The sequence below is a fragment of the Columba livia genome, chromosome 3 (assembly GCF_036013475.1).
Source record: "Columba livia isolate bColLiv1 breed racing homer chromosome 3, bColLiv1.pat.W.v2, whole genome shotgun sequence".
Lineage (NCBI taxonomy): Eukaryota > Metazoa > Chordata > Aves > Columbiformes > Columbidae > Columba > Columba livia.
The window spans coordinates 61,621,272-61,649,185 of NC_088604.1; the positions used below are offsets into that span (position 1 = coordinate 61,621,272).

General features: G+C 40.7%; 1 protein-coding gene across 8 annotated transcripts in view; it reads right to left on the reverse strand.

The window, feature by feature from the left end:
* Positions 1–27,914, reverse strand: part of NHSL1 (NHS like 1) — a 180,786-nt gene that overhangs the window by 145,449 nt on the left and 7,423 nt on the right. The window contains exon 1 of one of the 8 annotated variants that reach the window (XM_065057161.1): positions 3,687–4,252. The exons of 6 other annotated variants lie outside the window; for them this stretch is intronic. In XM_065057161.1, coding sequence (XP_064913233.1) covers positions 3,687–3,717 — 31 coding nt within the window. In that variant the 5' untranslated portion in view covers positions 3,718–4,252. Of the gene's footprint in view, positions 1–3,686; positions 4,253–27,914 lie in introns of those variants that run through there. One more of the 8 variants, XM_065057160.1, reaches the window with a different exon arrangement.

A 27,914-nucleotide genomic window follows, 5' to 3' on the forward strand; every position in this document is an offset into this window, starting at 1 on the left:
CCATTTATTTGAGGTCTACAACCATATGAGTGGCTACGTTCAATTTTTCAGTGACTTCAGTTTCTCTATTGTCTGTTGCCTTGGAATTTAGCACCTCTGGGCAATATAAAAAATTCCTGGTCGTCAGTAAAACAAAATCCATTAACTTCAAATATTGTTGTTCTCTGCCTCAATTTTTCAGACTTCACTCAGGCCTGCACACAGTGAGTAGAGGTGCATTCATGCTCTTCCAAAAAAAATAACCACCTAGAACTTCTCCCAGTGGGTAACGCCAATTTAAAAACAATCAGGAAAAGCTTTATAAACCAGCAGTGAACAAAAGATGTTTCTGGTGTTCTGACGAAGCCAACACTGACACAGCGGAGTATGCAGGGCATTGTACTCCTCTTGAGCAGCTACTGCATGCTTCAGCAAACGGAAAGACCAGCATCACAATTCAACTGCAATTTATTTCCAAGTTGAGGATCAAAGTGCCAGGCTGACAGACTTCTGTCAGATAAAGAGCAGGCACAGTCACTTTGTCAGCGGGGCGGGGGGAAATGGGTGAAGGACTAATGTGAAAATTAAGAGTAAATTTCATTTCTGTGCTGTTGTCTCCTTAGGTGCTAAGCCTGTGGGTACATCCCCATCCCAATGACTGCTACATATACCCAACTGCATCTTCAAGCAACCAGCGCTGCCACCCACCCACTGGGACCACAGTGGCTACCAGAGCAGCTGAGGGTGCTAAGAACTGTCATCTCACTCCTCACCTCATTAGCTGAATGTTAGAGACTACACTGCAACCACAGCAGCACCTATTGCTTGTAACATAAAGAAAAGCAGACTGGGCTTTTCCACAATGTATCACAGGACATAAATGAAAAGAACTTGAGATTTAAGCCCACCCTTAGACTAAATTCTTCACTGTGGTTTTCCAAAGCGCCATTTATTCCAACAAAAATGAAAAGTCAACAGTGAAATAAATAAGGCAGTTTCAGCTAACGTATGAGCTGGGACATAGTACTTTCAATTGTTTACTAGGTAATAATAAAATATCAGCTTATAGAAAAGCTAGGAAGAGGTGAAAAACTGACGTGGGGCATGTGGCTTATGGAGCATGCTGTGCTACCGTGGCGGCTGCATGTGGGGCTGCTGAGCACCCAGCAATGGCAAGGGTTAAGGAGCCGGAGATGAAAGGCAATACCTGCATACTGTCACCCCTGACACCCCTCCAGTTTGCAGTTTCCTAGGAAGCTTAAGGAAACACAAAAGTGTTTTTGCTTGTTTGGTCGAGACAGAGGTAGCCTGATTTCACCTGCTTAAACAAGTTCTAAATTCATCTGACAGCAGTAGGAGAGTAAATTTAGAGCTATGAAGAAACTCCCTCTTTACAAGCAAAGAAGGTTTTTAAATTCAATTAGGTGTTCCACACATAAGTGAACTCAAAATGAAATGTGCTGTGGATATCACGTTTTATTTGTGCTTTCCCCTCCTATCCTTTACACATCTCCAGCCACATTACAGAGCACTTCTGTGTGCCTGGCACTGCTGAATGAGTGAGAGCAATGAATGCTGGAACTGCAGCAACAACACATCTCAGTATTGAAAACAGGGAGACTCCAGCATTGGCAGGGAATAACCTGGATTAGAGACTCCAGGGGGAAACCGTGCGCCCTTCAGCTATGACAGGTCAGGTCCCAGTGCTGATGTGTCCCAGCTCAGCCAGTGCAGAACATCCCAGCTGGGCACCACCATGCCACTCCATTTCTCTATTCACCAGCAGCACGGGGCTGCCAGCGGCACGGCGGGCATGGCCTCCAGGCCCAGCCATCAGCCAACAGGCCTTGCAGCCCACAGCTGCACCTGAAGCCATAAAGCAGCGTTTTCCTCTCAGCTACTTGTTTTTCTGGTTCTTTGCATCTTTGTTCCAAGTTCACTTCTTTCCAGCCCACTATTCAGTGCTATAAGTTTAATTTCCCTGATATAGGAGAAAAAGGGAGCGTGCATGTAGTGATAGAATAAGGGGTAACAGTTTAAAACTGAAAGGTGGTAGATTCAGATGAGATAGAAGAAATTCTTCACCATGCGGTGGTGAGGCACTGGAACAACTTGCCCAGAAAAGCTGTGGATGCCCCATCCCTGGGAGTGTTCAAGGCCAAGCTGGATGGGGCTTTCAGCAACCTGGCCTAATGGAAGGTGTCCCCGCCCATGGCAAGGGGTGGAACTAGATGATCTCTGAGGTCCCTTCCAACCCAAACTGTTCTATGATTCTGTGGTTCTGTATTCTCCTTGCACTTTCTCCAGCTATTCCTCCCCGTGCTGCCCTGACCGCTGCCTCTCTCCCCGCCTTGTCATCCCTCATTCCCTGCCTGGGACACCCTGCTCAGGACCTGGCTCCCTCCCCAGTTCCTGCTCTCCCCTTAGAGGCCTTCACCACATTAAGGTGGCCAGAAACATCTAGGTCTTCTGGCTTTCCCCTCGTTACTGTGTCTGCCTTGCTGATATTTTATTTTTAAGAGAACCATATGAAAATCAGCATGACAAGGAAGCAGGGCCAAGCCACTCGTCAGAAACCATTCAAAAATAATTTCCTTAAAAACATAAAACATAAACACTTGCACAGTAAGAAGAGAAACAAAAGGTCTGCAACATCACAATGAGAAAACTGCTGCCTCTTTTTGTTTTTTTCTTAAGTATGACATCATTTGGGCTCCTCCAGATTTTTAGGAGTAATTTTTAAAAGTATCTTGAGTTAAAAAATAACAAGAGAGTATGTAAAAGAGAAATAAAAAGAAACAGGGGGGGGGGTTTTCCACTGTAGAAATTATGCAGACACACATATTTGAGATAAAAATCCAAGCTACATATATGCCTTAAAAACAGTTAAAAGCATTAAAAAAAATTTAGAGATCTTATTTTTTTAGACCATTTAAAATTTAATCCTGCAAAGGCAGGACTGACTGTGTGAGCAGCTCTCTTTGGGTGGTGCAAGAAAAGATAAATTGTATATATTTGTAGAATTATGCCCTAATATTTGCATTAATTCCTAAAATACAAAAAAATAATTCTAGAAACACACCCGAAAGATTTATTTGGAGCACTCTATCCATCTCATTTATCAGTATTTGGTATGCCACTAACGAGCAGAAACACCTTTAATAAATTAGAAGTGTGAAGAGAGAGTGCATAGACTATTTTATATCTATTTCATCTGTGTCTGTAGATTTTTGTGCAATCTTCTCCCACAACTTCGCACTCAATGTACACCCATTGTTTCAGGCTTTTCTACATTTTTTCCTATTTCACCAAGGCAGACGTTCCAAATGCCTTTTTCTGGCTAGTTCCTTCTCAGTTCTGGCTATTTAACTTTGAAGGACCTGTAAAGTCAGATTTCATAAAAGGCGCTTATTCACTACCAAATACTATGCCCTTACATATTTATGTAGGATTCTTTTTATTTCAGAAATACTAGAAGACAGACATTTTCTTTTGTTATCAGAGCAATGTTCTGCAAACAGGGTTTTTTTCCCCACGTTTTGTCTGTTTTCTACATATTTACATCCATGAGATTTCTGCTGGTATTCTGAGCTCTGAACAGTCCTGTGACCTCTTTCACATTCAATCACAGCTATAAAACATGCACCAGACCTAAACCAAATCAATATAGCTAAAAATAGCATAATAAGTAGAAGACTCATATTTACCATTCAGTTCAGAATATTCTGCGTCCATCATCAGGTGTCAGCCTGGACAAAACGAAGCATCTCGGAGCACTAGCAAATGGGCTGCTCCATCTGAATAGTTTGGATGCAGTTTGACAATGGGAACACTTTTTAAAAACAGAAAACAAGCAGGCAACAGCAAGCTGAATAGCGTGAGGAAAGCACTAGTAAGCGTATTCTGTGACACACGCTGTTGTGAATCACAACAGGCCATTCCACTGGTTTGTCAAGGGATCATTACACATTAAATAACTTACAAACAATAAATTTCATTTTGGCAGCTCGCTAAGAGTCATTAACTTGGTCCATGTTTATCAGAGATTTTATCTCCATTAATAGGACACCACTCAGTGTCTAAAGGAGCCTGGCTTCCAAAACAAAGTTACATCAACTCCTTACTAGTAAATATCTTTTGAAACAAAACAGGAGTCAAAGTTTTCACAGTTTAAAAGGCACAAATAAAAATAGTTTAAAATCTACTATAAATAAAACCTTAGTAAAGAGAAACAGCTACATTCCCAGCATTTGCACCAGGCAAAGCACCCGTGCAGACAGTTTGCTCAATATCACTTTTTTTCTGCAAGAGAAGAATCAATGTTGTCCATTTGCATGAGAACAGCCAGACAAAATCTCTGTGTGTGATAATTTGCTGTAGCTGGAGAGAATTTGCAATGAGGGCTTGAAAGTTTTCATAGCAACCCACTGTCTCCCTGTGTGCATGAGGGATTAAAAAGGAGACACTTCTTTTGCTCGCTGCCCAAAACCAGTGTCACACAGGGCACAATTCCAATGCCACACACCTTGAGCTTTGTCCAGGCTGAGCCCCAAACTTCCTGATCTTTCCTTGGGTGTTTTACTTATTCATTTTATTTCCTCTTGCCTAAACACACCATCTCTCTTCCCCCCTGTCCTCCAGCTCCTCCTTCAAAGCCTCTAATTCAGGCCATCCAAATTCTTGGATAGACACAAGTATTTCTTGGGGTTGAGCTGTATCAGTTTGGTTATAATTTCTCTGTATATATTGTTTTTCCAGAAGTCATCTAAATGAAGGGCAGTTCTGATGCTGTAAAGATTTCAGAAGATCAATGTCTCAATACACATATTATTTTTAACATACAAACACTATAGCTGAGTGCCAAAAATTTTTTACTCTGATGCTTTTATGCAATACAAAACTCAAAAATAAGATAAATATGAAACTCTCAGCATAATAAATTGTTCCTGATGGGAATCAGGAACTGGAAGTTTATACCTCAATATATTTTATGAAAATAAATGCCTATCCAGTGAACTCAATGGGTTGCAAAGCCAATGGATAGGCCCTTTGTAAGACTGGAGTTTTTATTACTGCCTAAGAGTCTCAGAAGGCTATACAGATTAGAAACATGAACATAAAAGAAAGGACAGCAGTTTTCTACAACTATTCTGGTTGATTACTACCAGGGTATATGATAATGCAGAGGTAGACACAAACCATGGCTACCACAGTGTTCTCCCACAATTCCTCAGGAGTCCAGAGAAGTAGATTTCATTAGGAAATAAGAGCAGTTCAGCTAACTGCAGTGCTTATTGCCATGCAAAGCTTTTCCAGAATAGATGGGAAAACTCCATTGTGTGCCCAGCTCTCATTCAAGCTAGCTTAACTCAAGAACTATAAATATGTAGTAATGACATACACAGGGAATGGTTAATGCCAGGTACACTTAGCCAAGGGAAGCCCTTTCACAGCTGCATAATGTAAGCAAAATGAAAGGAAAACCTTTGAATGTTACCTATAAAGAGAATAAAATATGTACATCTGCGCTGGAGATCAGAAATCTTACTTCACAATACATTACGAAAGGAAAATGATCAGACAACATGATATCCCTGCAAAAAGACATGGCAACTGTTACTTACAAAGCAGAATACCACAAAAAATCCCTGAGGCCCTTGCAGATTCAAAGATAGAACTTGAATGTTTTATTATTGTTAAATATTACTAATATCTTCCACACATGGGGTAGAGTTTGCAGGATACAGAGCTAAAGCGAAAAGGCTTCCACCAGTCTCAGTGCCAATCAAAGTTAGCAGTATCACTTTTATTTTCCAAAAAAAGAAAAAAAGGGAGAAAAACCATGGTACCTTAGGGAACCATTCACCATACTATCAACTGTATATGTATATATGGGAGCGATGCAGCAGAGAAGATGCGACCACTTGTGGCTGGAGGCTGCTGCATCTTCCAGCGACAGTGACAAAAGGGAAGACAAAGAGTTACAAGAAGTGCCTGAAGCACTAAAGGCCAAGAAGCAACAGCCCAATTTGCTGATGGGTGAGCTCATTAAAAGAAAATAGAAAGAAGAGAAAAAGAGAGGAAAAGGAAAAATGTGCCTAGTCGTCTTAACAGTGTTTGAAATTGCATAACTAAACCCAACCCTGACATGTGTTTTAGTTATCTAGATGGAGACTTACAGCAAGAAGGTATAATTCCCCACATTAGGAAGTACTCACATCATGAAAAATAAGTGACCATCCAAATTTCAGCCAGAATAAAAATCATTTTATCTCCTTTATAATCACATAACACGTACGGCATCTTTCCTTTGTTGAATAACAGCCATCACTTACAAACCTTAATGCATTTCATTTGTAACATTGCTTCCTGTTGCTGATAGGGAAAGGAAAATTCACGAGGCAAATATTTAGCTCCAGGCAACAGGCCAGTATAGCAACAGAAAGTTTTACACTTGTGCCAAGATTTCTTGGTTTCCTTTTAAAATGAAAATCGTGACAATTATCTTGATGCTCTCTGATGAATCAGATCTGTCTATATGAAAAGAGAGACTTTTTTTGTTTCCAACACGCTATTTTACAAGCTTATTCACTTTCTTTAAAAAAAAACAGCTTATGTACCAACTTAAAAGCTAATGTGCTTGCATGAAAACATTCGTAACCAGTCAAGCCACAGAGATTTTCAGTCGGTAAACCTGAAATGCCAACTGAAAGAAATACAGAATTTCACCAAATGGACAAATTTAGAAATACTTTAAAAAACAAAAACCAAAAAACAGTTATTGTCCACTTTGTTCAACATTCTCCAATCCACATAATACATCTGACTAGCTTGTAATGCCAATCCTTGATAAAGTTGGTGTTTCCAAAAACACTTCACCACAAATTAAAGCTTCAATGGAACTTGAAAAGAAGTACTTCACATGCCATGCCCATGCAGCTTAACCATCACAATTCTAAAGTCAAGGTTATTTTGCTGGTTCTTTGTCTCATATGTGCTCGATTTCTTCTGGGGTCTTCTCAACACCACTCTTGCACTGTTTTTACACCATGTATTGAAAGTGTCAGTTGTTAGCTGATTTGCAGGTAGGAATACGAGCTCTGCTTATTTTTAATCTCTCATTTTAACTCTGTTCTCACACTGAGCAGCAATTTAAGAAAGGCTAAGGTCATGCCAGTTTGCAAAAAGTACTAGCTCACCTCCAGAAAGCGTTTTGAAGCTAAAGTTATCCTATGATTTTTCAATAATCTAATCTGTTTCTAATGTGCATTTGTTTCCATTGCTTTCTTAGCTCTTCCCCCAGAAATCTCCTCCTGGCTCTCATGAACATGCTTTTTTGACCAGCAGCTGATTATTCCCACTGGTAAAGCTGAATCCAAGAGTGCTGCAGGTACAAAAGTTCACAGCAAAAAACAGCATCTACATTCAGGCAAGAACTTACCATATTCTGGACTTCTGCCTCTCCCTCCTTCTCCCCTCCCTGGCAGAGCTGCAAGTGCACTTTCTGCTCCCCGCAGAACGGACACACAAGCAGATTTGCCACAATCAAACTCTTGTTAAATGCAATATGATGCACAGGGGTCAAATCCCATCGCACACAAACTCAGTTCCTTTGGCAGTCAAATTTCAAATTACCAACATCCATAACTGTCAGGCTGCAAGCAAAATATAAATAAACGCAGGCAATTTGACAGTAACCAGGGAAGCCCTTGCCATCACAGAGCAGCTTCTCAGCTTTCAACCTGCCTCACTGCTGTAGACACAACAGATCTCCTCCACCACTCTCTGCTTACATGGTTACTATACAGAAATATTATTTTCAGTATAGGAGGAAAGACTCCGAAACCAGATGTTCCGCAGCTCTTCAGCCTGTGCTTGTAAGTCTTTACGAGTCCATCCCCCAAGACAGAGCACATCGCCCTTAAGAAGTATTACAAGTCTATTTCAAAAGGATTCCTACTTTATGGAAAGCTCCTTTTCACAATAGACACCAAGACTACAGATCCATGGTAGAAAGTCAGGAGACCTAACGAATGCAATATAAAAACAGGACTCATGGCACTGGATTCTGTGTTTTTCTCAGTCATTCTCTTTCTATGATCTCCAAACCAGAATCTCCTGCCCTTAATAACACTGCAGTCAGACACGCTCATTCATACCATACAAACACTGTTCACACGATCACATACGTGAAGAAATTACGACAGTAACTAATTTAATTGTTAGATCTTTATCTATTAGTTTGCTTTATTTTTCAATTCATCCAGTATTAGCCCAATGATTACAAAAACATCCAGTTCTTTTCTAGTGGAAAAGTTGCCACTGATTGTAGTTAATGAAACTGAATGCTAGAAGTGAAAATTTCCACTCCTTTTGGATGTGCTTGATGAGAATTGATGTCAAATCAGTTTTGCCCAAACAGAGTTTTCGACCTGAGAGAAGAGGAATCCTTGTGCTCATCTAAGCGTGCTCCATAGAAATCTGTTGTGGTAAAAACAACTGTTTTCCCTCCCAACATGCTTTATCTGGCGCTATACAGGATTGATGCCCAAAACCAAACCAGGGACTGTACACAAAGAAGAGCATAAAAGAAAAAAACCCAGAACACAGTGTATTATCCTGAAGCATTCTATTATTTGTGGCTGAGTTCTATTTCTGTTAGCTTTTAAGTGGATTCATGTTATAGAGTTCAGTATAATTTCCATATTTGACCTCCCCTGAGATCGCCTATTATGATTTTATGGAGTTAGTGCATTTCATATAGCAGCTGAAAGTGAAGAAAACATCCTTGAGTAAAAGACAAGCTGGATGATACTCCCACAGACACTATACTGGGAAAAGCAGGGATTTTCTTCTTTTTCCCTTTTCTCTTTTTTCCCCCCTAATCACATTCATTATTTTGTGGAAGAGATTCGACCTAATTTCAGTCTGAATACGCAAAACTTTAAAAAAAAAAAAAAAAAAGGCATGGCTATTCTTCTCAAAATACACAGCAACCACTACTGGGAAAAGGCAATGGGCAAGGTTGGGCATGCTAAAATAACCATATTTCAGTCACTGGAAGTTAAACAGTCCTTTGGAAGGGTCAGGAAGCAAACGTTTCACCACGAGCGGTTTATACTTCTGTATTACTTTCTTCTGAAAGGCTTTATCCAACCTCAGGCACACCAAGGAGCTAAGAAGGCAGCACAGAAACCCTCTGGTAGCAGGAGACACATGCCCACGTACAGCGGAACATTTGGTTTTCTGAAACGCCGCATTCCAAGCCTAAACCAGAAATCTCAGAAGTATTCTCTGTAAGTACTATGTTTTGTACAGAGAAACACAGGCACTAATTCCTGTGCTCACAAGCACAGTAGCCAACACACCCACACAGTCTTAACCAGTTTCCAAGCTTTGGTTTCTCTCTCTCTCTCCACAAAGGCCATCCCATCACAGGTTTTCTACTTGTTTGTTTAAAAACAAACAAGAATACTCTCCTCTTCCTTCTCTCACTCTTGCTACTTAAATCTGATCCCTTCTCTTATCGTCTCCCCCCTCTAGCACCCTCCCACACATCCCAGTGCTGGCCTGGCCTCTCCTTCATTACCCATTATCTCTTCTTGCCACTCGACACCTCCTTCCCGTCACACTTCCCACCACTCCATCAGACCCCTCTGCCCGCACCCCTGCCACAGGAAGACACGGGCTTCTGCTTCGCTGTTTCTTCTGCAGTACCATACTTAAAACTCTGATTTAGGGCATGATGAGGTATGCAGTAACAAGAGAACAGCTGAAGCCCCAAATTCAGCTTAATTCAGCACTCCTCCCCGCTTGCCATGATTTAACTCTTGTTCTCGGGCAGGCAAAGGGAAGCGCAGGGCAGGAAACTGCCCCAGAGGAGGATGCACCGACCTCCTCCTCCTCAGCTTCGCCTTTGGCTGGGCCAGAGAAATGTGAGTCACAGCACTAGCTTAGCAGGGATTATTAATGGTAACAAGACTAAAACAGGAACTGGAGAGAGGCCTCGATTTCAACAGGAAGAACTGAAGAAACACAATCTTCACTGGATTGTTCAGTGCTTCCTATTAGCTCACTTGAGTTAGACCTCCTAGTAAATATAGGGACACAGGAAGAGTTTATCCCCGTTTTTTTTTTTTTGTGAGGAACTAATGGTAGAGCTGAAATTAGGAGTCCAAGCCTTGTAAATCCACTCCAGTGATCAACCAACTTGACAACACTGCATATGCAAGCTTAAAATGGCTTTCAGTGGCATGCTTCTCCGCTGCTTGCAAAATGCCCATCATTTTTATGTCTTTTGTGTTCAGAAAAAGCTACAGAGAGGATTAAAAACACAACAACAGAAAGCAAGGTTAAAAGAAAAGCCCGAGTCCCAAAACCAGAGCTCTTTGCATTTTTGATTCTGCACTTGCATGCATAAGAGTCTACTTACACATTAAAAGACAAACTATTGCTGTCACTATGAAACCTCTAACAGCCTTCCTTCTAGGGTAGTGCTCACAAGCAACCAACAAATGCATTTCACAAAAGCCAAGGGGCATGAGCAAGCTGACCAACATGCAAGTATTAGAGCACTGGTTCACATCCAATACAGATCACAAATGGTCAAAAACACTATAATGCTAGCTAGCCCGTCACCTCAGCTTTTGCGGAGGAAACATTTGATCAGTTTGCTCACTGGTATTCTGACTATGATTACAGACTGGAGAGGCATAGCAAACTTGCACTTGCTCAATAGATGGCAAAAAGATTTACTGTCCTGTGATGAAGCTGGTACCAAAAAAGAAGTCCATGCCATGCTAAAATCCAAGAAATCCTGACTCAAACTACATTACTGAGAAACTACAATCTGAGCACTCAGGATCAGTGTTTGGAATCACCAAGCATTAGGGACAAGGGAAAAAAAGCAACCATTCATTCTAAACATTTCCTTTGAATAAAGAGTTTTCTCTTAGTGGAACTGAAAACAAAGTAAACACTTTGTACAGTGTTTGGATTGTGGTTGGGGGCTGATTTTGAGAAAGGTCATCTTCTTTTCAGAAGACAAACTTCCAAAAAGCAATCATAACTCAAACCATCCCAGATATACAGCCTGTGGAGTGGCACCAGCTTCACAGTCTTAAGACAGTTTCCCGAGCTGTTTAAGACTAGCCTGAGAAATGAACACTCACATAGAGGTGGAACCAGTTTAGAAAACAAAACACACAACTCTAATGAAAAGCAATTTAGCAGTAATAGTACACTGAGCAGTAAATAGCTACCCACCAATATGCCTACTCCTACCAGCATGTCTACTAGGTATCATATACAGTGTTCCAAGCCAAACTGTATATACAGCAGTGCTTACAAACACAGTATAGGGAAAGTGTGCTGAGAAATAACAACCTCCCCACCCCAAGCGGAATTTCAAAATCAGACCACATATGTGCACCTTACATAGAAGAGAGCTAATATTAAAGGGCATGTTTATTATAACCTAACGTGTCCTGAAACAGGAGAGCTTTTTGGGAAGCATCAATACTGAATGCAAATGTGCAGAACAAACAAAACCAGGGTAGAAACGTGCAAGTGGGGGGAGAAATCAAGCAGGAAGAGGAAATTTGACCTTAAAGCAAAAGGAGATGAGACACCAATGAATGTAGGAAGAGCCAGGCAGGGCTGAGCATGGAGGAGCAGCAGTCCTCCCACCCCAGCTCCCAGGGAAGAGGGATTACAGGGCAGCCTAAAAGCCCTGAGCTTCCAGCAAAACAGAGCAGATTAAACAAAAAAAAACAGCAAGTGCAAACCTGCCTGTTTGGACATAAGCACTAGTTTCTGGTTGAATTAAACCCCTCATTTGTGAATAACTATCTAAAAAAGAAATTTTTTTTCAATTCCTATTAAAGCAGCTGCAAACAGGAAGGGGTAATATCCTGTCTTCTACTTGTTTAGTATCTGAGAGGCATCTGCTGTGCTCTGAACTCCAAACCAGCTGCTTTCTGCCACTACAACGTAAGTCACAGACTGTTGTACCAGGCTGAGAAGTTCAGTGACTCAGGTTTTTCAAGACATTAGGCATTTTTAATTAGTGAGTTGTAACACAGACTAACATTGAGCAAAACTGGTTTAATTTTCATTTAATTACGGCAGCAGATTAAGCCACACAGGTCTGGCACCAATTTCAATAGGTGAAACTAATGAATACTCAAGGTGTGTGAGAGAAACAGGAATTTCAGCTGAGAATTCCAGTCCCTACAGACAAAGGCAAGAGATGGCGAGAGAGTAGGGAGGCGTACTCTAGAGAAATACAGGAAGCAAAGCTTTTGATTTTGACATGCCAAAAATACTTGGCAATCTAGGTAAAGGAATTAGATTTATAAATGCCGTACTATAGAGAACCCAGAACTGGATACACAGAAATTTTTATTAATAATACCTGTATTATTATTATTATTAAAAGACATGAAAAAAAATCACTGGACTAAAGCAGAAAAAAATCCCGGAGTGCAGACCAAAACACACATTAATCCAAACCAGTCAAGTGCCCTAACTGCCAGGTTACAAAGCCTAGGAGGCTTCTTTCCCAGTTTCTTCCTTTCTGGTCCTGTGACTTTTCCTTCAGCAGGAGGGACAGTGAGTGCTGCTATTTCACACCAGCTCAGTGACTGAAGTGACTGGAGCTCGTGTGCTCAGCCTGCCTTCCGTCTGAACAGACGACTTAATGAAAAGTGCCTATCACTGTCCTCAAAGAAGTAAAAAATAAAATAAACATAAGGAGGTATCAAATGAGTGGCAAAGCCCATCCACCAGCTTGCTGCCACCATCAAAGGGGGCATTCACATTCTTCTACCTTATCTTGGGGGTCAAAATGCATCTGGAAGAGGTCTAGAACTTTTCAGTGGTGCCTTATTTCTGCTGCTTCCCACACAGACACACCACACCAGGCTCTCCTGGTATATTAGGTATGGCTGGGCAAGTTATGCCAGGGCATAGCATAGATGCTCCAACAGATAAAACTTACTGAAAAGACACAGAGTCCAGTTTGAAGCAAAAATCAGCACAGACTGAAGCGCACTGTAGTTTTATGCAGAGCACCATTCCAACAGCTAAGCACACACACACTGTACATGGCTCTGTCATGTCATATCAGACATCACAGAGAGATCTGTTGATATATTAGGGTGTGAAATAATTATTCTGTTTGGGAACAAGCAGCAACCGTACCCCTTATATTTTAGACTAAAGCAATAGGAGTTAAAATATAAAACCCTCTCGCAATCACTGCACAAATTCTCATTGTTACTGTTCTAAAAAATCCCAACTCAAACTTCTGAATTCATTAGATCCTTGCAGGCAGCTCAGGGGAAGCTGCTGACACTGGTGCAGTGACAACTCTCAGGCTCGTCGCCGAGAGCAGCTGGTGCCACCTCCCGCAGCCTTGTGATGCCGGCCCCAGCTTCTGCATTGCGGGAGCCTCTCTGGGCTCCTGGTGCTGCTGCACTTTAGAAAGTTAAGTGAAAAGCCATCCAGGGAAAAGCTTGATAACAACCACGGCTGGGGAAGAAAAAAAAAAAGGCATCACAGACAGAGGAAAGAAAAAGTAAACCCAAGAATTTTCAAAGCTCTGTACTGATACATGCATAAACTAAAAATAATCAAAGAACCTGCAAACAGCAGGCAGAGACTTCATTTAACAGGTGATGAAAGACATTTATATTATTTATATGAAGGTACAAGGCTGCCATGACAGCAAAGAAACCAGAAATAGAACATTTGTTATCAATTCTGTGCTCTAAACCAGTACCTCACTGTTCTTCACCCTCCTATATTTTTCCTACTGGCTTCTTTTTAAACAAGATATAATTGCTAACAGATGCTACAGCAGTGCAGTCCTCAATGAATGGGTAATTAACAGATGAAAGTTCAGCAGTTGTTTCCAGTTACAGTCAGATGAGCTGTACACTCCTCATCCTGTAAGTGAGGGAAGGGGACAAGCAAGCCAACCTCCATCCCCGGTCCCCACTGTGAAATTGTTCACAGTGGGACAGATCAAGTGGGACTTGGAGGTGCTGAGACAAAACAAATCAGGACCACTCAGATTCTTTAAGCATTGTCTCCAGGATTTGAGAATTGCAATTATTTAAAATATTAACTTTACTAATTATAGTGAATATTCTTAAATTTGGGGCAAAGTTGAGTAAAAAAAAAAACAGTACTAGATATCTGATATTGACCAGTGAGATATGTATTTTACACATACTCATTACAGTTTGTTTGTAAAAACTTGTACCTCTTTTATTGTAAATAAAGCCTGTGAGTAAATAACTTATGAAACTCTGCTGATCTTCAGAACATTATTTACCACAGGGTAAGCAAATGAACTGAACTACTTGTAGGATATGGAGAAACTGCCATGTATAAACGAACACAATGTACAGCTTCATATAATCCTACCGCACTTTAGTTGCTTCTCCTACTACTTGACAGCTGTCACAGTTTTTGTTTCTGTGTAGGTAACCTTAGAAATATGCCAATTGGGGCTTGTTTGCCACTTCTGCTACAGGATTTGGTTGTCAAAAACGTAAGTTGCAAGCACGAAAACAAGCAAACAATACATAGAACAAGGACAAGCTTCGGTTAGTCTTCATAATTATTCAACTGAACTTTAGTTATTGCAAGAATAAGACTGAGTGTCTCAAAAGATGACAAATGAAGACTGTTGTGCCATGCATGTAAATTAGAGTAACTCTGTTATGGTTGAAAAATATCACTATCATCATAAACACATGGTGCTGAGATATTCACAATTTCAGAAATGAAAAAGCAATACTTTGGGGAATTATATTCATATTACCCAGAACAGATCTCAGCTGGCAAGAACATGAATGACTCCATAGAGGGAAACATGCCACACATGCTTATAGGTAACAGGAGGCTGGAAAGGAGGTTAATAAAACTCAACCCGTAATTTCTGAATTGCTTTTGAGCTAAAAATAACGTTTTAAAGTATTTTCTTTTGGGGGAGGCAGGAGCTAGGAAAGAGTACAGCCTGCTTTATTTAAGGACTGTGAGGAGAGCATGGAAAGTTTTCTTTGTGGTTTTGTTTTGGTTTGGTTTGGGGTTTTTTTTGATTGGTTGGTTTTTGTTTGTTTGTTTGTTTTGTTTTCTTAAATCCTAAGAGCTTCAGCACTACAGATCTGATCTTAAGACAAAAAAAGACTATCTAATGGTATTCTATATATATATAAAAAAAATCTATTTTAAATTAATGCATTTATAAGCAGACAGGGATTTTTTTCTCCCATAAGATGCACAAAAAATCCTGAAAATGCACTCATACTACTAACCACTCTAAAGAGTTAATAATAGTTCATTTCACTTAAAATCATTTATTGAAGACAATATTAAGCCTTATACTTAAACACTTCAGTATTTATTATATCCTTTGGGAGTGGTTACAGGGAGTTGAACTACATACTAGCTTACACCAAAATAACTAAATCTGTTTTCATTTCACACTTTGTGTTAATTCTCAGCAAATCTGCATCTGCACGTTTATTTTGGAATCGGATACTTATTCAAAACGTTGCCACTGGCGCTGAAGAGGTGGAAGGAGGTTCTGCCAACACCGAGTGGTCAGAAAGTGACGCAGGGCTGGCCAACAGGGTACCAGGGCTGGCTCCCACTTGATGTTTTTCTCTCGAGTGCCACCAAAAACAGGGGCTTCTCTAATTCGTATTAAATGGCAGCAGCCCCAAATGGCAGCATTTGGCAACGCTTGCTCAAATCATTCCCCACATTTGCTCATCAGGAGCTGCAAGGTGTCCCTTGCGTGTCCTGTGTCACCTCCTTGCCATCCGGTGATTTTGCCTGTCCTTGAGTCATGAGAGACCTTCCTTTGGGTCACTGCTGCTTTTTTGTGTATATGCACACCAAGAAAGAAGTGCAAAACGTAAACAACTTTTTAAAGGAATGCGAGTGTGGACCAATGTATCTTTCCTCAGTAAAACAACAACAACCACCACCACCACATGTGATTTTTCAGAGCTTTATGAACTCCAGTTCTGTATGACATTTGCTTCCCTAAAATCCAAACCTGTTTTAACATCCTGACAAGAGCTCAAGGCTGGTGGAACCACTACTGCTTCATGGCTTCAACAACGGTGCGTTTTCCTGCTCAGTTCTCCAGTACCCTCCTGCATATCTAAGCATAGAATGGTTTGGGTTGGAAGGGACCTCCAAAGATCATCTAGTCCAATGCCTCTGCAATGAGCAGGGACATCTTCAACTAGATCAGGTTCTGATATGGACCAAGTAAAACACTACAGCAAGAGGCTACTGGTCACCAGCTGAAGCATTTCAAAAGATCCATCTCCCCCTACAACAGAAATGGCAGCATTGCTTTGTGTGATAGATTGCAGATGTGGGCATCCTTAAAAAGAAACAACACAGAACATGCAAAAATGCTGCAATACATATTTACATTAGCAAACATTATCTTTTTATTTTTCATAATCATTCAACCCCCATTGTTACAGCATCCCAGTGTCTCAACATCTGCACTAAGTCCCTCACTAGAAACAGAATACCCACTCCAGTAAAGGTTGCTGGTATTCTGTTTCTAGGGAAAATAGAATACCAGCAAATCAATCAGCTGCACTTAGTACTGGTCATGTTAGTCAACTGAGCACAAACAGATTAGGTCTGATTTTATTTTCATTTGCACCAAGATAGAGAAAACCCAGCTGTAACTAAAGGGGGAGTGGTCCCACCAGTAGCCTACTGGACAAGTCTGTCTGGAGTGCCACTTCTTGGGGGGGATGAGCAAGGGGGCCTGCTGTGAGTTAGCACAGAACTGCCACTAACACATGTGGATGGCCCACACTTCTCCCACTACAGGTGGGCACAGCTAATAAAGAACTGAAAGCCACCACTGCCATGTAAACAAAACCAAAAACACGGTTGGCGTCATACCATTCAACAAGTTGACCAATGCGTGACGGACAAACAGAACCCAACACAAGGGAACACGACCACGTTAGTGCACATCCTGCAGAGTAATGTGAGCACGTTAGCAGCCTCATCATTCAAAGCTGCTTTTGAGGTAGGGAGTGCAAACAAGGCAGGCAAGATAAGCACAGGCTGTCTGCCTATCTGGATTGGAGATCTCACATTGCATGTGTTCAGGTATGTTTTCCTTTAACACAACAAATATTTTACTGTATTTCCTTGACACTTAAGTAGAGAAACTCTTCATTTTACCCATCCCCTCTGTGCAGCAGGCACAGGGCTCCCAAGTCAATGCCGATCTCAGCACTTCAACACAAGGGGTAACCCCCCCTCAAGCACCTCAGAAAGGTGACACCCTTGCAACCTCCATTTTCAACCAAAATCAAAGAAAACGCGTAACTTTTTCTGTGATCTTCACCTGTACTAGTACAGGTACTGAGAACCTTGAAATTTCATTTGAATTTTATATACATATTGAAAACTTCTACGTGTTCATCTTAGATATGCTATTCTAAAGATCTTTTTCAGTAAGTCTTTGTCCATTTTCAATTTTCTGGTTGCCAGCAGAAGCACTATGAAAAACTTAGGACTCCATGTAACCCGGAAAAAGTATTAATCATCCTGCTGCCAAAAAAAATATCCTTACTGGGGTACTAAGAAATAACACCCTATCATACAATCTGAAATGTATTATAGCAGATTTTCACATGCGGCTGTTGGAATTAGGCACACACCTTCCAGTTTGGTATTTTTCACTACCCAGCCTTAATCTAATTTATTTAAATATACTCAACTTTTATTCTGCCAGAAGCAGAAGGAACAATTTATAGCAAAGTGTCAAATTTTTAAATCAGTGGGAGTTAAACTCTAGGCCCTAAAAAATTTGAGACCCTATCTTTACCTTAAGAGTGACATAAAATATTTTTCCCATTAGCACTTTCTACATCTAACATTTCAAAAGCCACCGCGGACATTTACATCTACCATTCACAAACGTTTTACTGAGAATCCTTCAGAGATTCATATTACATAACTCAGCTGGGGTAAGTATTTGAGAGCAATTAATCACTGGGGATATCACATACGCTTCTTTTGTGAAATTCACTTAACTGAAGTCAAAAAGCATTTGACCCTTTCCACAGAAATCCTCAGACATACCTCATGAAGTAATGTGGGTAAGTCCATGTACATTATAATCCTTTACCGATTCATGTGGTAAAAACATCCTTGATTCGCTTGCAAGGGCTTGTTGGAACTAATCAACGTGGGGATTTTTTGAGGAAGGCTTTTGAGGACTGTTGAAGCAGGAGGAAAGATTTCAGCTCAGGCACTAACCAGCAGACCAGCGAGAAGGCTGCCAGCACCAGCGGTGTTTGAGGAAGCAAGCAGAGCATCTCCGGGCGTGCACAGAGCCCAGAAGGCAAACGGGTAATCCAAGACACCTTTGGACCCTTCCAATATTGATCATAAGAGAACTTTTAGGGTGCACCAAAATGAAATCTTATAATGAGAATAAAAATACTCGATCCATATAATACTGTGAGGCAAAGCAATATCTTGTATTTAAATGTCTATGGAATGTTATAGGGAATAATTTAATTATTTTCCTTTATCATTAAAGTCATCTTAATCATCACAATCAGCCCAAGTCTGCAAAATTCCAGGCACTCCTACTCCCTCCTCAGATCTGGTGGATAGGTTTAGCCACTGATGCCCTATTCATGAAATCCAAACTGATCAAAGTGAAGTTCAACAGAGGGCAAGCCAATGACAGCCAGATCAAGCTTGTGCAGCCTACAAACTGGAAGAGCAGCTTAATCCATTGGGATATCCTGTTTCACCAGGACTGAGATACAGGCTCTGATATCAGCTTACTTAAGTGTGCTGCTTGACCTTTCTGAATTTTCTTTGCCTTAACTGTAAAATGGGAATTCTGCCATCTTCAAAGCCATTTTAATATTTGAGTGAGAACGTCTTTTAGCTATAGCTATAGCCACATCTACACTGGGCCCACTTTGAAAACTCAGCACTCAAAACTGGGATGTTGCTCTTCCATTTAAGGATTTCATTTGTTTTTTTGGTGTGTGTGTGGTAGTGGCAGTATTTTCATAAAGAGGTTTGCCAATTCTTTGTGCATTAGTCCATTCTACTGCATCCACAAGTTCTGTAATATTATTTCCAGTTGCCAAAATAAAGATCTGTCTCTAATCTTCGGGCAAGCCTTAAATTATTATATCAGAGGAGATCCTGCAAGCTTACAGTACAAGAATTCTGGTCATTGTTAGAGGTCTCATAGGGATGGTGGAAACTACAAGCACTCTAAGCACTGGTAGTACTCATAGGATTTAATCCATAGCATTTTGACTGTTGTTGATTTTTTTATTCTTTTTTCTTTTCCCCCCTAAAACTACCTCCAGCAAAACAAGCAACACTTTTACCCCTCCCCTTCATCTGTTTATTTTTGTTTCACATACAAACAAAACCCCCACTAGCAACAACAAGACAACACACGAGAATCTACCCCGACTACAAGATGGCTGCAGAGGACACCACTTTGTTAGTTCAGCGGGACCAATGCCGGCCTCATGCTCGCTCACTTTCTTTTCAGTCCACCCCACCCCATTTGTGTCATCTGCTCTTGTTACCACTTTACCTTCTCAACCCACAGCAAAGCAGATTAATTAAACGCAAAGGAGACGTCAGCTGGATGTGCCAGCACAAGCAGCCACGTTCCCCACTTTCAGACCCCAGGGCACCCCAGAGCGGGGGCAGAGGCCCAGCTGGGAGCCACGGCGCCACTGGCCCAGCTGCCACTCCGCAGTCCTGCACTCACACCATATTCATTACCAAATATTCATAGAGCTTGATTAAAAACTCAAGGGAAATCCTTGGTTAGGAGGAGCTGTGATTTCAAATTTCAATATTGCAAAAATCCAGCTTCCAGAGCATTCCTGGATATACCACCGGCTGCTGCTTCCACTGCTGGTAATTCCCTCCCCTCCCAAAACACACCCCCTCTGTTTCTACAGCATTTCAGTAAAGAAGAATGAGGGGTAGTCTCAGCAGTTGCGTGGAACACAAACCTGTGATAGCCAGAGCTACTGAAATAAATGGGGGAAAAGCTAGAGACAAATAGGGTTCAAAAATGTTTTTTACTAAAAAAGCAATTTAAAAAAATGTACCACAATCCACACACAAAGCAAGCTGTTTACAGAGAGAAGAGGAATACAGTAGCATTTCCTATGCAATAGGTATGCAAAATATTGTTCTAAACCAGCTACCTAATTAGAAAACATTTGGGGATATCATCCCCCCAAAATAAAAAAAATTAAAAAAAAAAACCACCACCACCAACAACAAACAAAACAACCCACAACTTACCTACACACTTCTCACTTTTGTTCTCTCTCCTATATCTTCACTATTATAAACACACTCCCAAAGTGCCAGCCTCAGCATTTTTTACTCCCGAGCAAGCGGGCTCTTCCCTACAAAGACAGCGCTTAAGTCAGAGGGACTGAGCTCCAAGGATGTGAGCATGGGGGAGGGAAACTTCAATATTATAATAAGACCCATCTATCAACCACTGCTATAAAGCTCTTTTGTTCAGAGTTCATACTTAGTAACTGAAGGTCAAAATTTATGTTGGAAAATGCAAACCATAAGTCAACCCAGACTTTCACCCCTCTGTTCTTAACCTTAGAAGCAAACGAGAAACAGGCAAAAAGATTTTAGCCACACAACAAACTTATACAAAAATGTACATCAAGGAATATTATCAGCTTTAAAATGACTGTGGATTAGGTTCTTGACCTACACTACTAACGATACAGATTAGAAAAACAAAATCAGAATATAGGCATTTAGGATACAGTGCCTTTAATACTTTGGTTTTCTTAGAGTTGGGACAAAGTCAATCAGTTGTTTTCATCTGGTGTTTTTTTGTTTGTTTGTTTTGGCTGGTTTGGTTTTCATTTTTGTTTTGTTTTCTAATTGAAGGGTGAGAGACACATGTAAGGTTTGGTTGAAAACACCACAGGGAAAACTAACTGATTAAAAAAAAATACCCACACAACACTTTTCCTCCCTGGTAAAAAACAAAGGAAGACATCTCTATTAGCCTTTGGCTTTAAGAAGTCCCGAGTCAGATGTGGGCAGCCTTAACAAAGAAGAAAAACAGTAGGTATTACAAATAAAAAGCAGGGGTTTCATTGCAGCAGAGAAAACAGGATGTATTCCATAGTCTATAATTATTCTCCTTAGAAACACAGTAGAAAAAAAAATAAATCATTCATTATGCTCAAATACTTAAGGCCAGACTTTTCAGTGAACCCCATTTTCGTAAGGTTCCACAGTAGAAAGCAACAGAGGTGCCACATACCTGAGATTACAAGTTTATCCAATGCATATTTCCCAGAGGTGCTGTAACAAAAGATCAATATACACTACAAGAGAACTCTGACACAAAACTGTGATCTAGTATTTAAATCCCTTAATTTTAAGATGATCAAGTAGTCCTTAGAATTGTCATCTCAAAAGTTTTTCAGGTTTTATTCCAAGAGTTTACATATAACATCTTTCATATGGGAAAAGTCCTGCCAGGAGCTTTAAATATAACTGTATCGAATGCCAGTTTGGCTTCTTCCATGAGGACTGGGACACTTTAACAAGAGTTTATGAACTTTCATTGGAAAAAAATGAATATATAATACTAGTTTGCCATCCATGTGTGTAGGTAATAGGTTATGTAAAATAGCAGATAATCCTGCAGTCTAACAGAAACATTTTTAAATAAGAAATTTTTCTCCAATAGCTTTTATTTAGCCCTTAAATCACAACTTTCATTTAAAGCACCATCAGATGTATTAAGTCCTGCCAATTAACTCAGCGTAAAACGGTGCTTACTGAGGGGAAGAGTAAGAAACTGTGTTAATTAGCAGCAATTCAGGATACTGAGGGGACATTTTTATTTGATCAACTGCTGCTGTGGCTGATGAAAAAGGTATTTCCCATAATTCTCATTGGAGTTCACTTGCTTGTCCCATGCAAGATGAAGAAGAGAACTATAAGGTATATTTTCTAACTTGCTTAATAACACTCCAATTGCCAAAAAGAAAGTATTAATGTAACCTAGCTCCTAGACAGTTTCTAAAAAAACTAGCCAAGAATCTTTGTCCGAATTTCAAAAAGAAGCCGCTGCTGAAATTCTTAAGCAGGCGGAAGGGTTGTTCAGGGCTCCTGCAAACACTGAATGCTTTTCACTCAGTAAGGGATATGCTGACAACAGTATCTGCAAGGTGAGGCACTGGAAACAGTTTCCACCAGAGATAATTTCCACTTCTGGTATCCAGTTTACGACCTTGCCTTTCAACAGAAACAGTAGATATTTTTTGCTGAGACTATTAAAGTTCTTCCAAAGAAGCACTGCAAGGTGAGAAGTCTTCAAATAAATAATTATGTACTTTTTGGCTACTAGCTTTGTTACTTAAGACCTTCCCTTACCCATCCTTTTTCAGATAGATGTACTAAGCTGTTTACCTAAGGCCGCAGAGTACGCCAGCTTTCCTCATCAGGTTATCCATCTTGGATACAAATTAGCACCCCTCTTTGACAACCTTCCACTAAGAAGAATATTAGGGTTCCTACTTATAATGCTTTGACAAGAGGCAATGAGCACAAACTGAAACACAAGAAACTGCATTTAAACACAAAAGAAAACTCTTTTTTTACTGCGAGGACGGTCAAACACTGGCACAGGTTGCCCAAGCAGGTTGTGGATGCTCCATCCTTGGAGATATCCAAAACACAAGTGGACACAGCCCTCAGCACCCTGCTTAAACTGAGCCTACTCCGAGTTGGGGGTTGGATTAGGTGATCTCTGGAGGTACTGTCCCATTTCTGGGATTCCATGATTTCACTGACCACAGGAAGAGTGTTTACACTTTAAGCTGCAAAGCTCTCAATACATGATCCTTCCTTCCAGCCTTGAGAACGTTCACTTGAAGGTTTCATTCCATTCAAAGTCGCATAGTCATAGCTTCAACAACGGCCACTAAGGCAGAGGAGAATAACAAGAGGGTACTACAGCAAACAGCATGGAGTTCAAGTATCTTTTGTAACACCCTGGAAGCAGCGACTGCTACAGTGTTAATGGAGATCATGCAGGAATTTCAGTCTGGTCACTTCAGGGTGTGGCTACAGCATTCATATCAAAACCTGCCCTTGGATCTGCCTTTTGTCAGTCAGCCATTTTTCCAATATTCATTTCTGTTAAATGCTCACATATTCCAGGATTCAAACTTTTACCAGAAATAAACCCATGATTTCACTTATTTTCAGGATTAAGTTTATTCATAGTTTATTTTAAGTCACTAATAATAAATTAGAAATACCATATGTGTATAGACATAAATAGTGATAAAAACCAGTGGAGCACAAACATGCCAAGCTGACAGGAGCTCAGATGATGACAGGCTTTTGTCTATTGTGACCTAATTTGTTTTTCCATCAGTTGTACTACACAATGCATTTAAATCATTTAAATATTTGATGTGTCAAGCTACAGCACATTATCTCTACATAAAGTGCTAAGTTACCTACTCTCCACCCTGCTGTTTACAAGCTATACCTAATTCCAGACCGCAGCAAGTTTCACAACTTGTCAGCAAGGTTACTAACAGTAACAAAATAGTTTCTAAGGAAAAAAGCTACTATATTTTGTGTGTTGGGAAAATGGGTGGGAGAGGAAAACACGCTCTGTTAAAGCAACAGGGTCAAAACAACATGCCTGGAAGAGCGCTCCCTCCCATGTTACCACGCTCTGCAGAGGGCACATCACAAATTACAGAATTGAAGCCAAACTCAGAAACAAGTGGGAGCAGGCAAGATAACAAGTAGTGCAGATGGTTTTGGTCTTCGTTACCATTAAGTAGACACAATGTCTCTGTAACAGATATGGAATAAACAGAGGCTTTTGTAACATGACAAACAAAAACCACCAAGAACTCTAAAGTTTTTGTGGTATTCTTTGCCTCAGGCAAACACTCTGTGGATTTCTAATTACCTGCTCTTCCTCTAGACCTCAAGAAGGCCCATAACTATTGTGAAACTTTGGGTTCTTCAACACAGATCTTTTCAAACCACACTTAACTAAATTGCCATCTTCTAGCTTGACTTGTATGTGTTAAGACTAGACTCTCTTGGGGCAGAGTCTCGTGCTCACAGTTAAATCTGCATTGTGGCTGTGCTAAATGAGCACTTTGGAATGTTTTAAGGACATTTGTGATCGCAAGTAGGCCGACCCTGAAGTCTCACCTTCTTCCACCATAAGCAAGTGCAGCCTCCCTCCTCTCTGTGCATGGGACTTGTTGCTGAAGGACAGCCCTGTCCTACTGCAAACCACCAAGACAAGGCAGAGCGAGAGAACTGGCTCACACTCACCTCATTTTCTCTAGCTTTCCTATCTTTCCTGAACATAAAGATCACAATTATAGATTGTAATTCTGTATACTTTATAATATAGTTATTATATTATTATAGCTGCGTCTGTAATTCCAAAGTAAACTATAATAATCTAATTACATTTAAACCACCCTTGTTCAGACCACGCTTGCCTCCCCAGGATGAGGTACGCCCTACACGATGCTACCCAGGATTTCGGCAAGCACGGAGGCAGATCCACTTCAGCACACGTTGCGCAACGTGCGCAAGCCCAGCTGCAGCCGGACGGGGTCAGGGCCCCCCCAGCCTCCGCAGCACAGCTCCCCGCAGGGCGGGGGCTGTCCAAGCCTGCCCAACAGGACCACACACCCTCCCCACGGCGAGGGCAGCAGCCAGGGATATAGGGAAGGGTGTCGGCCCCAGGGGGATCGGTTGCTATACCAGTTTCCCATGTCTGAGCTTCCAACAAGCTCCCAGCACAACTGGTACAAAATCCTGCTATTCCTCCATTATCGCCCTTCTACTTCCTACCCATTCCCTATGGCATGCATTCAGCACTGCAAATTGACTTTTTGTGATAAGTATGGTTGTGCCTTATAATACTCTTGATATTCTGTCACATACACATGCTAATAATAATAATAATAATAAAAAAATTAGCAGGAGGAACTGCACAGTAACCACGTACCTGTATTTTAACAGAACAAGGAAATATGTTAATAAACAAGTTTTAGAAAACTGCATCTAAACTAACACACCAAGGCATATTATGAACATTATATTACTTTCATTCTCTTTCTCCCTCATACCACATGTAGAACAAACTTATTCTTTCCCCTATTTAAAATGTCAAAGTTCACAAATAGGGTCCAACAGTACAAATCAAAACAGTATAAGCTACATACTAAATTGAATTATTGTTCATATATACATTCACATATATCTCAGTCTTACAGAGTAGTTATTTCCAGAATTTCTTGTATCATTCAATGTTTGAGAACAAGGATTTTATTTGCATCATGTCCAGAATAAGTGGGATGAGATGTAGATCCTGCTGTGTAATCAAGCTTTGCTTGTGCTTTCTTCTAAATTGAATACCAAGCACCCCAGCTAACAAGAAAGGGAATGTTTTAGATAAGTTTTGTAAGAGCCTGTTCCCATTCCCCAGTAGTTGTTTTTTTTTTCTAATTCAAAATGTTTTAAGTGACAATGTGACTAAGGACAATGTGACTAAAATTTTGAGGTTTTCTTTATAATGTTTAAAGATACTGAATTAGCCAAACATCACTTGGTTTTTTGAGCCACCCAAGCAGAACCAGTTACTTAGCATTAACCAGATATTGAACAGGAAGGGAAAGCCAACACCACTCACTTGGGAGCTCTTCCCTCCCATACAACAGGAACAAAAGGTGCCACTAGAGATAACCCACAAAGTGCTCCTCCCGGGTCCTGCTGAGCTTCCCGTAAGCAAACTCCATCTGTTGCCAAAACTTGCCAAAACCGAAGACAGCCTGCCAGAAGAAAGACTAAACTTGCTTTCTCACTCAAACTTGTGCTGTTGAGAAAGCTTAACACGCCAACAACCAGACACAGAAGAATATATGTAAGGCAGTGAGCGGCAATACTTAAAAGCTGATGAGAGCTCTTCTGTAGCCAACATTTTGGTACTAAGAAGGAAAAAAAAAAAAATGGGAGGAACAAGGAGAAAGAAGAGCATTCAAGTACAAGATGTTACCACTTGGAGTATTCTGGAGAAGTCTCTTGTTTTCATTTTCTGCTTGGCCATTCAATCAGAAAAAATAAAATAAAAACCCACCATCACTATTACTCAATATGCTTGAAATCTCTACTTGATCATCCTACAATTTACATTAGTATTTATTGCTAGTAGAAAAATTGAGTAGCTCAGTTCTTCAGACAGCAACCATAGTTCCAGTTTACTTCAGGAGGCATCTGCTACAGTCCTAATCTCTGAAAAGTAGGAGCGAAGTTAATTAAAAAATTACAAGCTTAGATTAATCAAAATTTGCTTAGAATACAGTCTGATTACAGTAAAAGCAATATCAAATCCAGTAGCTTAACAGATCTCTGGGTTATCAGAATGTTAAATTTCATATTAAAACAGAGCTGCTGCTCACATCTGGATTAAGGAAATTAAACCTATTGAAACATTAAAGTATCCTTTAAGTTCAAAAGTTATAGGATATTCACAGATATTCATTAGAGTTTGAGGTTTTCTTATTTCAAGTAATACCTGGATACTCTCACTTCCACTGCTGTTATGGTGTACATGGTTTTGCTCTTGTTTTACACTCCTATAGCAGAGCAATAGACATCTCTGTGTTTGGAAGGGAAGCATTAAAAATGGACAAAGGGATCTACTTGAGCAGGATTAAGACTATTACTATGGTGCTGTCCATTGTGCCACAACCCCAGCCAGGAAGCTCTTACACTGGGGCTAACAGCAAGGGATATGACACGGAGGAGCGACAAGGGGAAAAGCCAGAAAGCTCATGAGAAAGCAAAAAGCTCCATCAAACGTCACCTTTTCCTATCTCTGCTTCCCATCCCCTCACATCCTTCCTCCCAAATCCTACCAACTGTCAGGCATGCAGAGAGCCTTGCATTTGAGGAAGGGGAGATGCCCAAGGCCAGTTTTATCAGGCATGGCATGGATGGGGAGGTGCAGAGTGGACATTGAAACTTCCACCCCTCAGAAGAGGCAGGGTGGGGAGCCCAAACTATGAAGGAAAAAGAGAAAGAGGAAAGTAAGGGGAAAAAAGACTAATCAGGCCTTCACTTAAAAAGTGTGTAGACCAGTGGCTCTGATTGGGAAAATACCAAGAGAAGTTATGGCAAAGCAGCTACTCAGCACTGTCTCTCTCTGCAGGCACAGCTCCTCTGCCCCCAAACTGCACTGAGATGGAAGCTCAACCACATTCAGTAGGACCTTAAACGTTCATGTTCTAACTACTCATCATTCTCAAAGGGCAATGAAATCTCATATGTACAATTAAAAGACAGGAGGCCAACAAATAAATAAATAGAAATGACCTAGCATAAAACACCATAATTCACAAATGACAAAGAAAAAAAAAACAAACCATGAGGGCCTGAAGCCAGAAGAAGCCCTGCCCAACTAAAACATGGTATGACATAAATACAAACAGCTTGCGAAGTCCACCCACATTAATCCGTGCTTAACCCACGGGCAGAAAGATCTTTTTCCTAGTCTCTTAAGTGGCATGTCATGCAGGCTCTCTGGAGTCTGCCATCCGACCAGCAGGTTTCCTATCAAACCTACAGCCGAGAACAACATTTAATTACCATGTTTAATTGATCTTGTTAACTGTTAGGGTGGACAGCTTTGATCTCGCCTGCTGATAGTTAGTTTATGACTACAAAAGAAACCAGGACTTTGCATAATTGCCAAGCCTTCAATGTGTGTTTTTTAATTCCTTCTATTTCTCAATCTCCCTTTCTGTTTGTGGTGCATTAATGCTCCT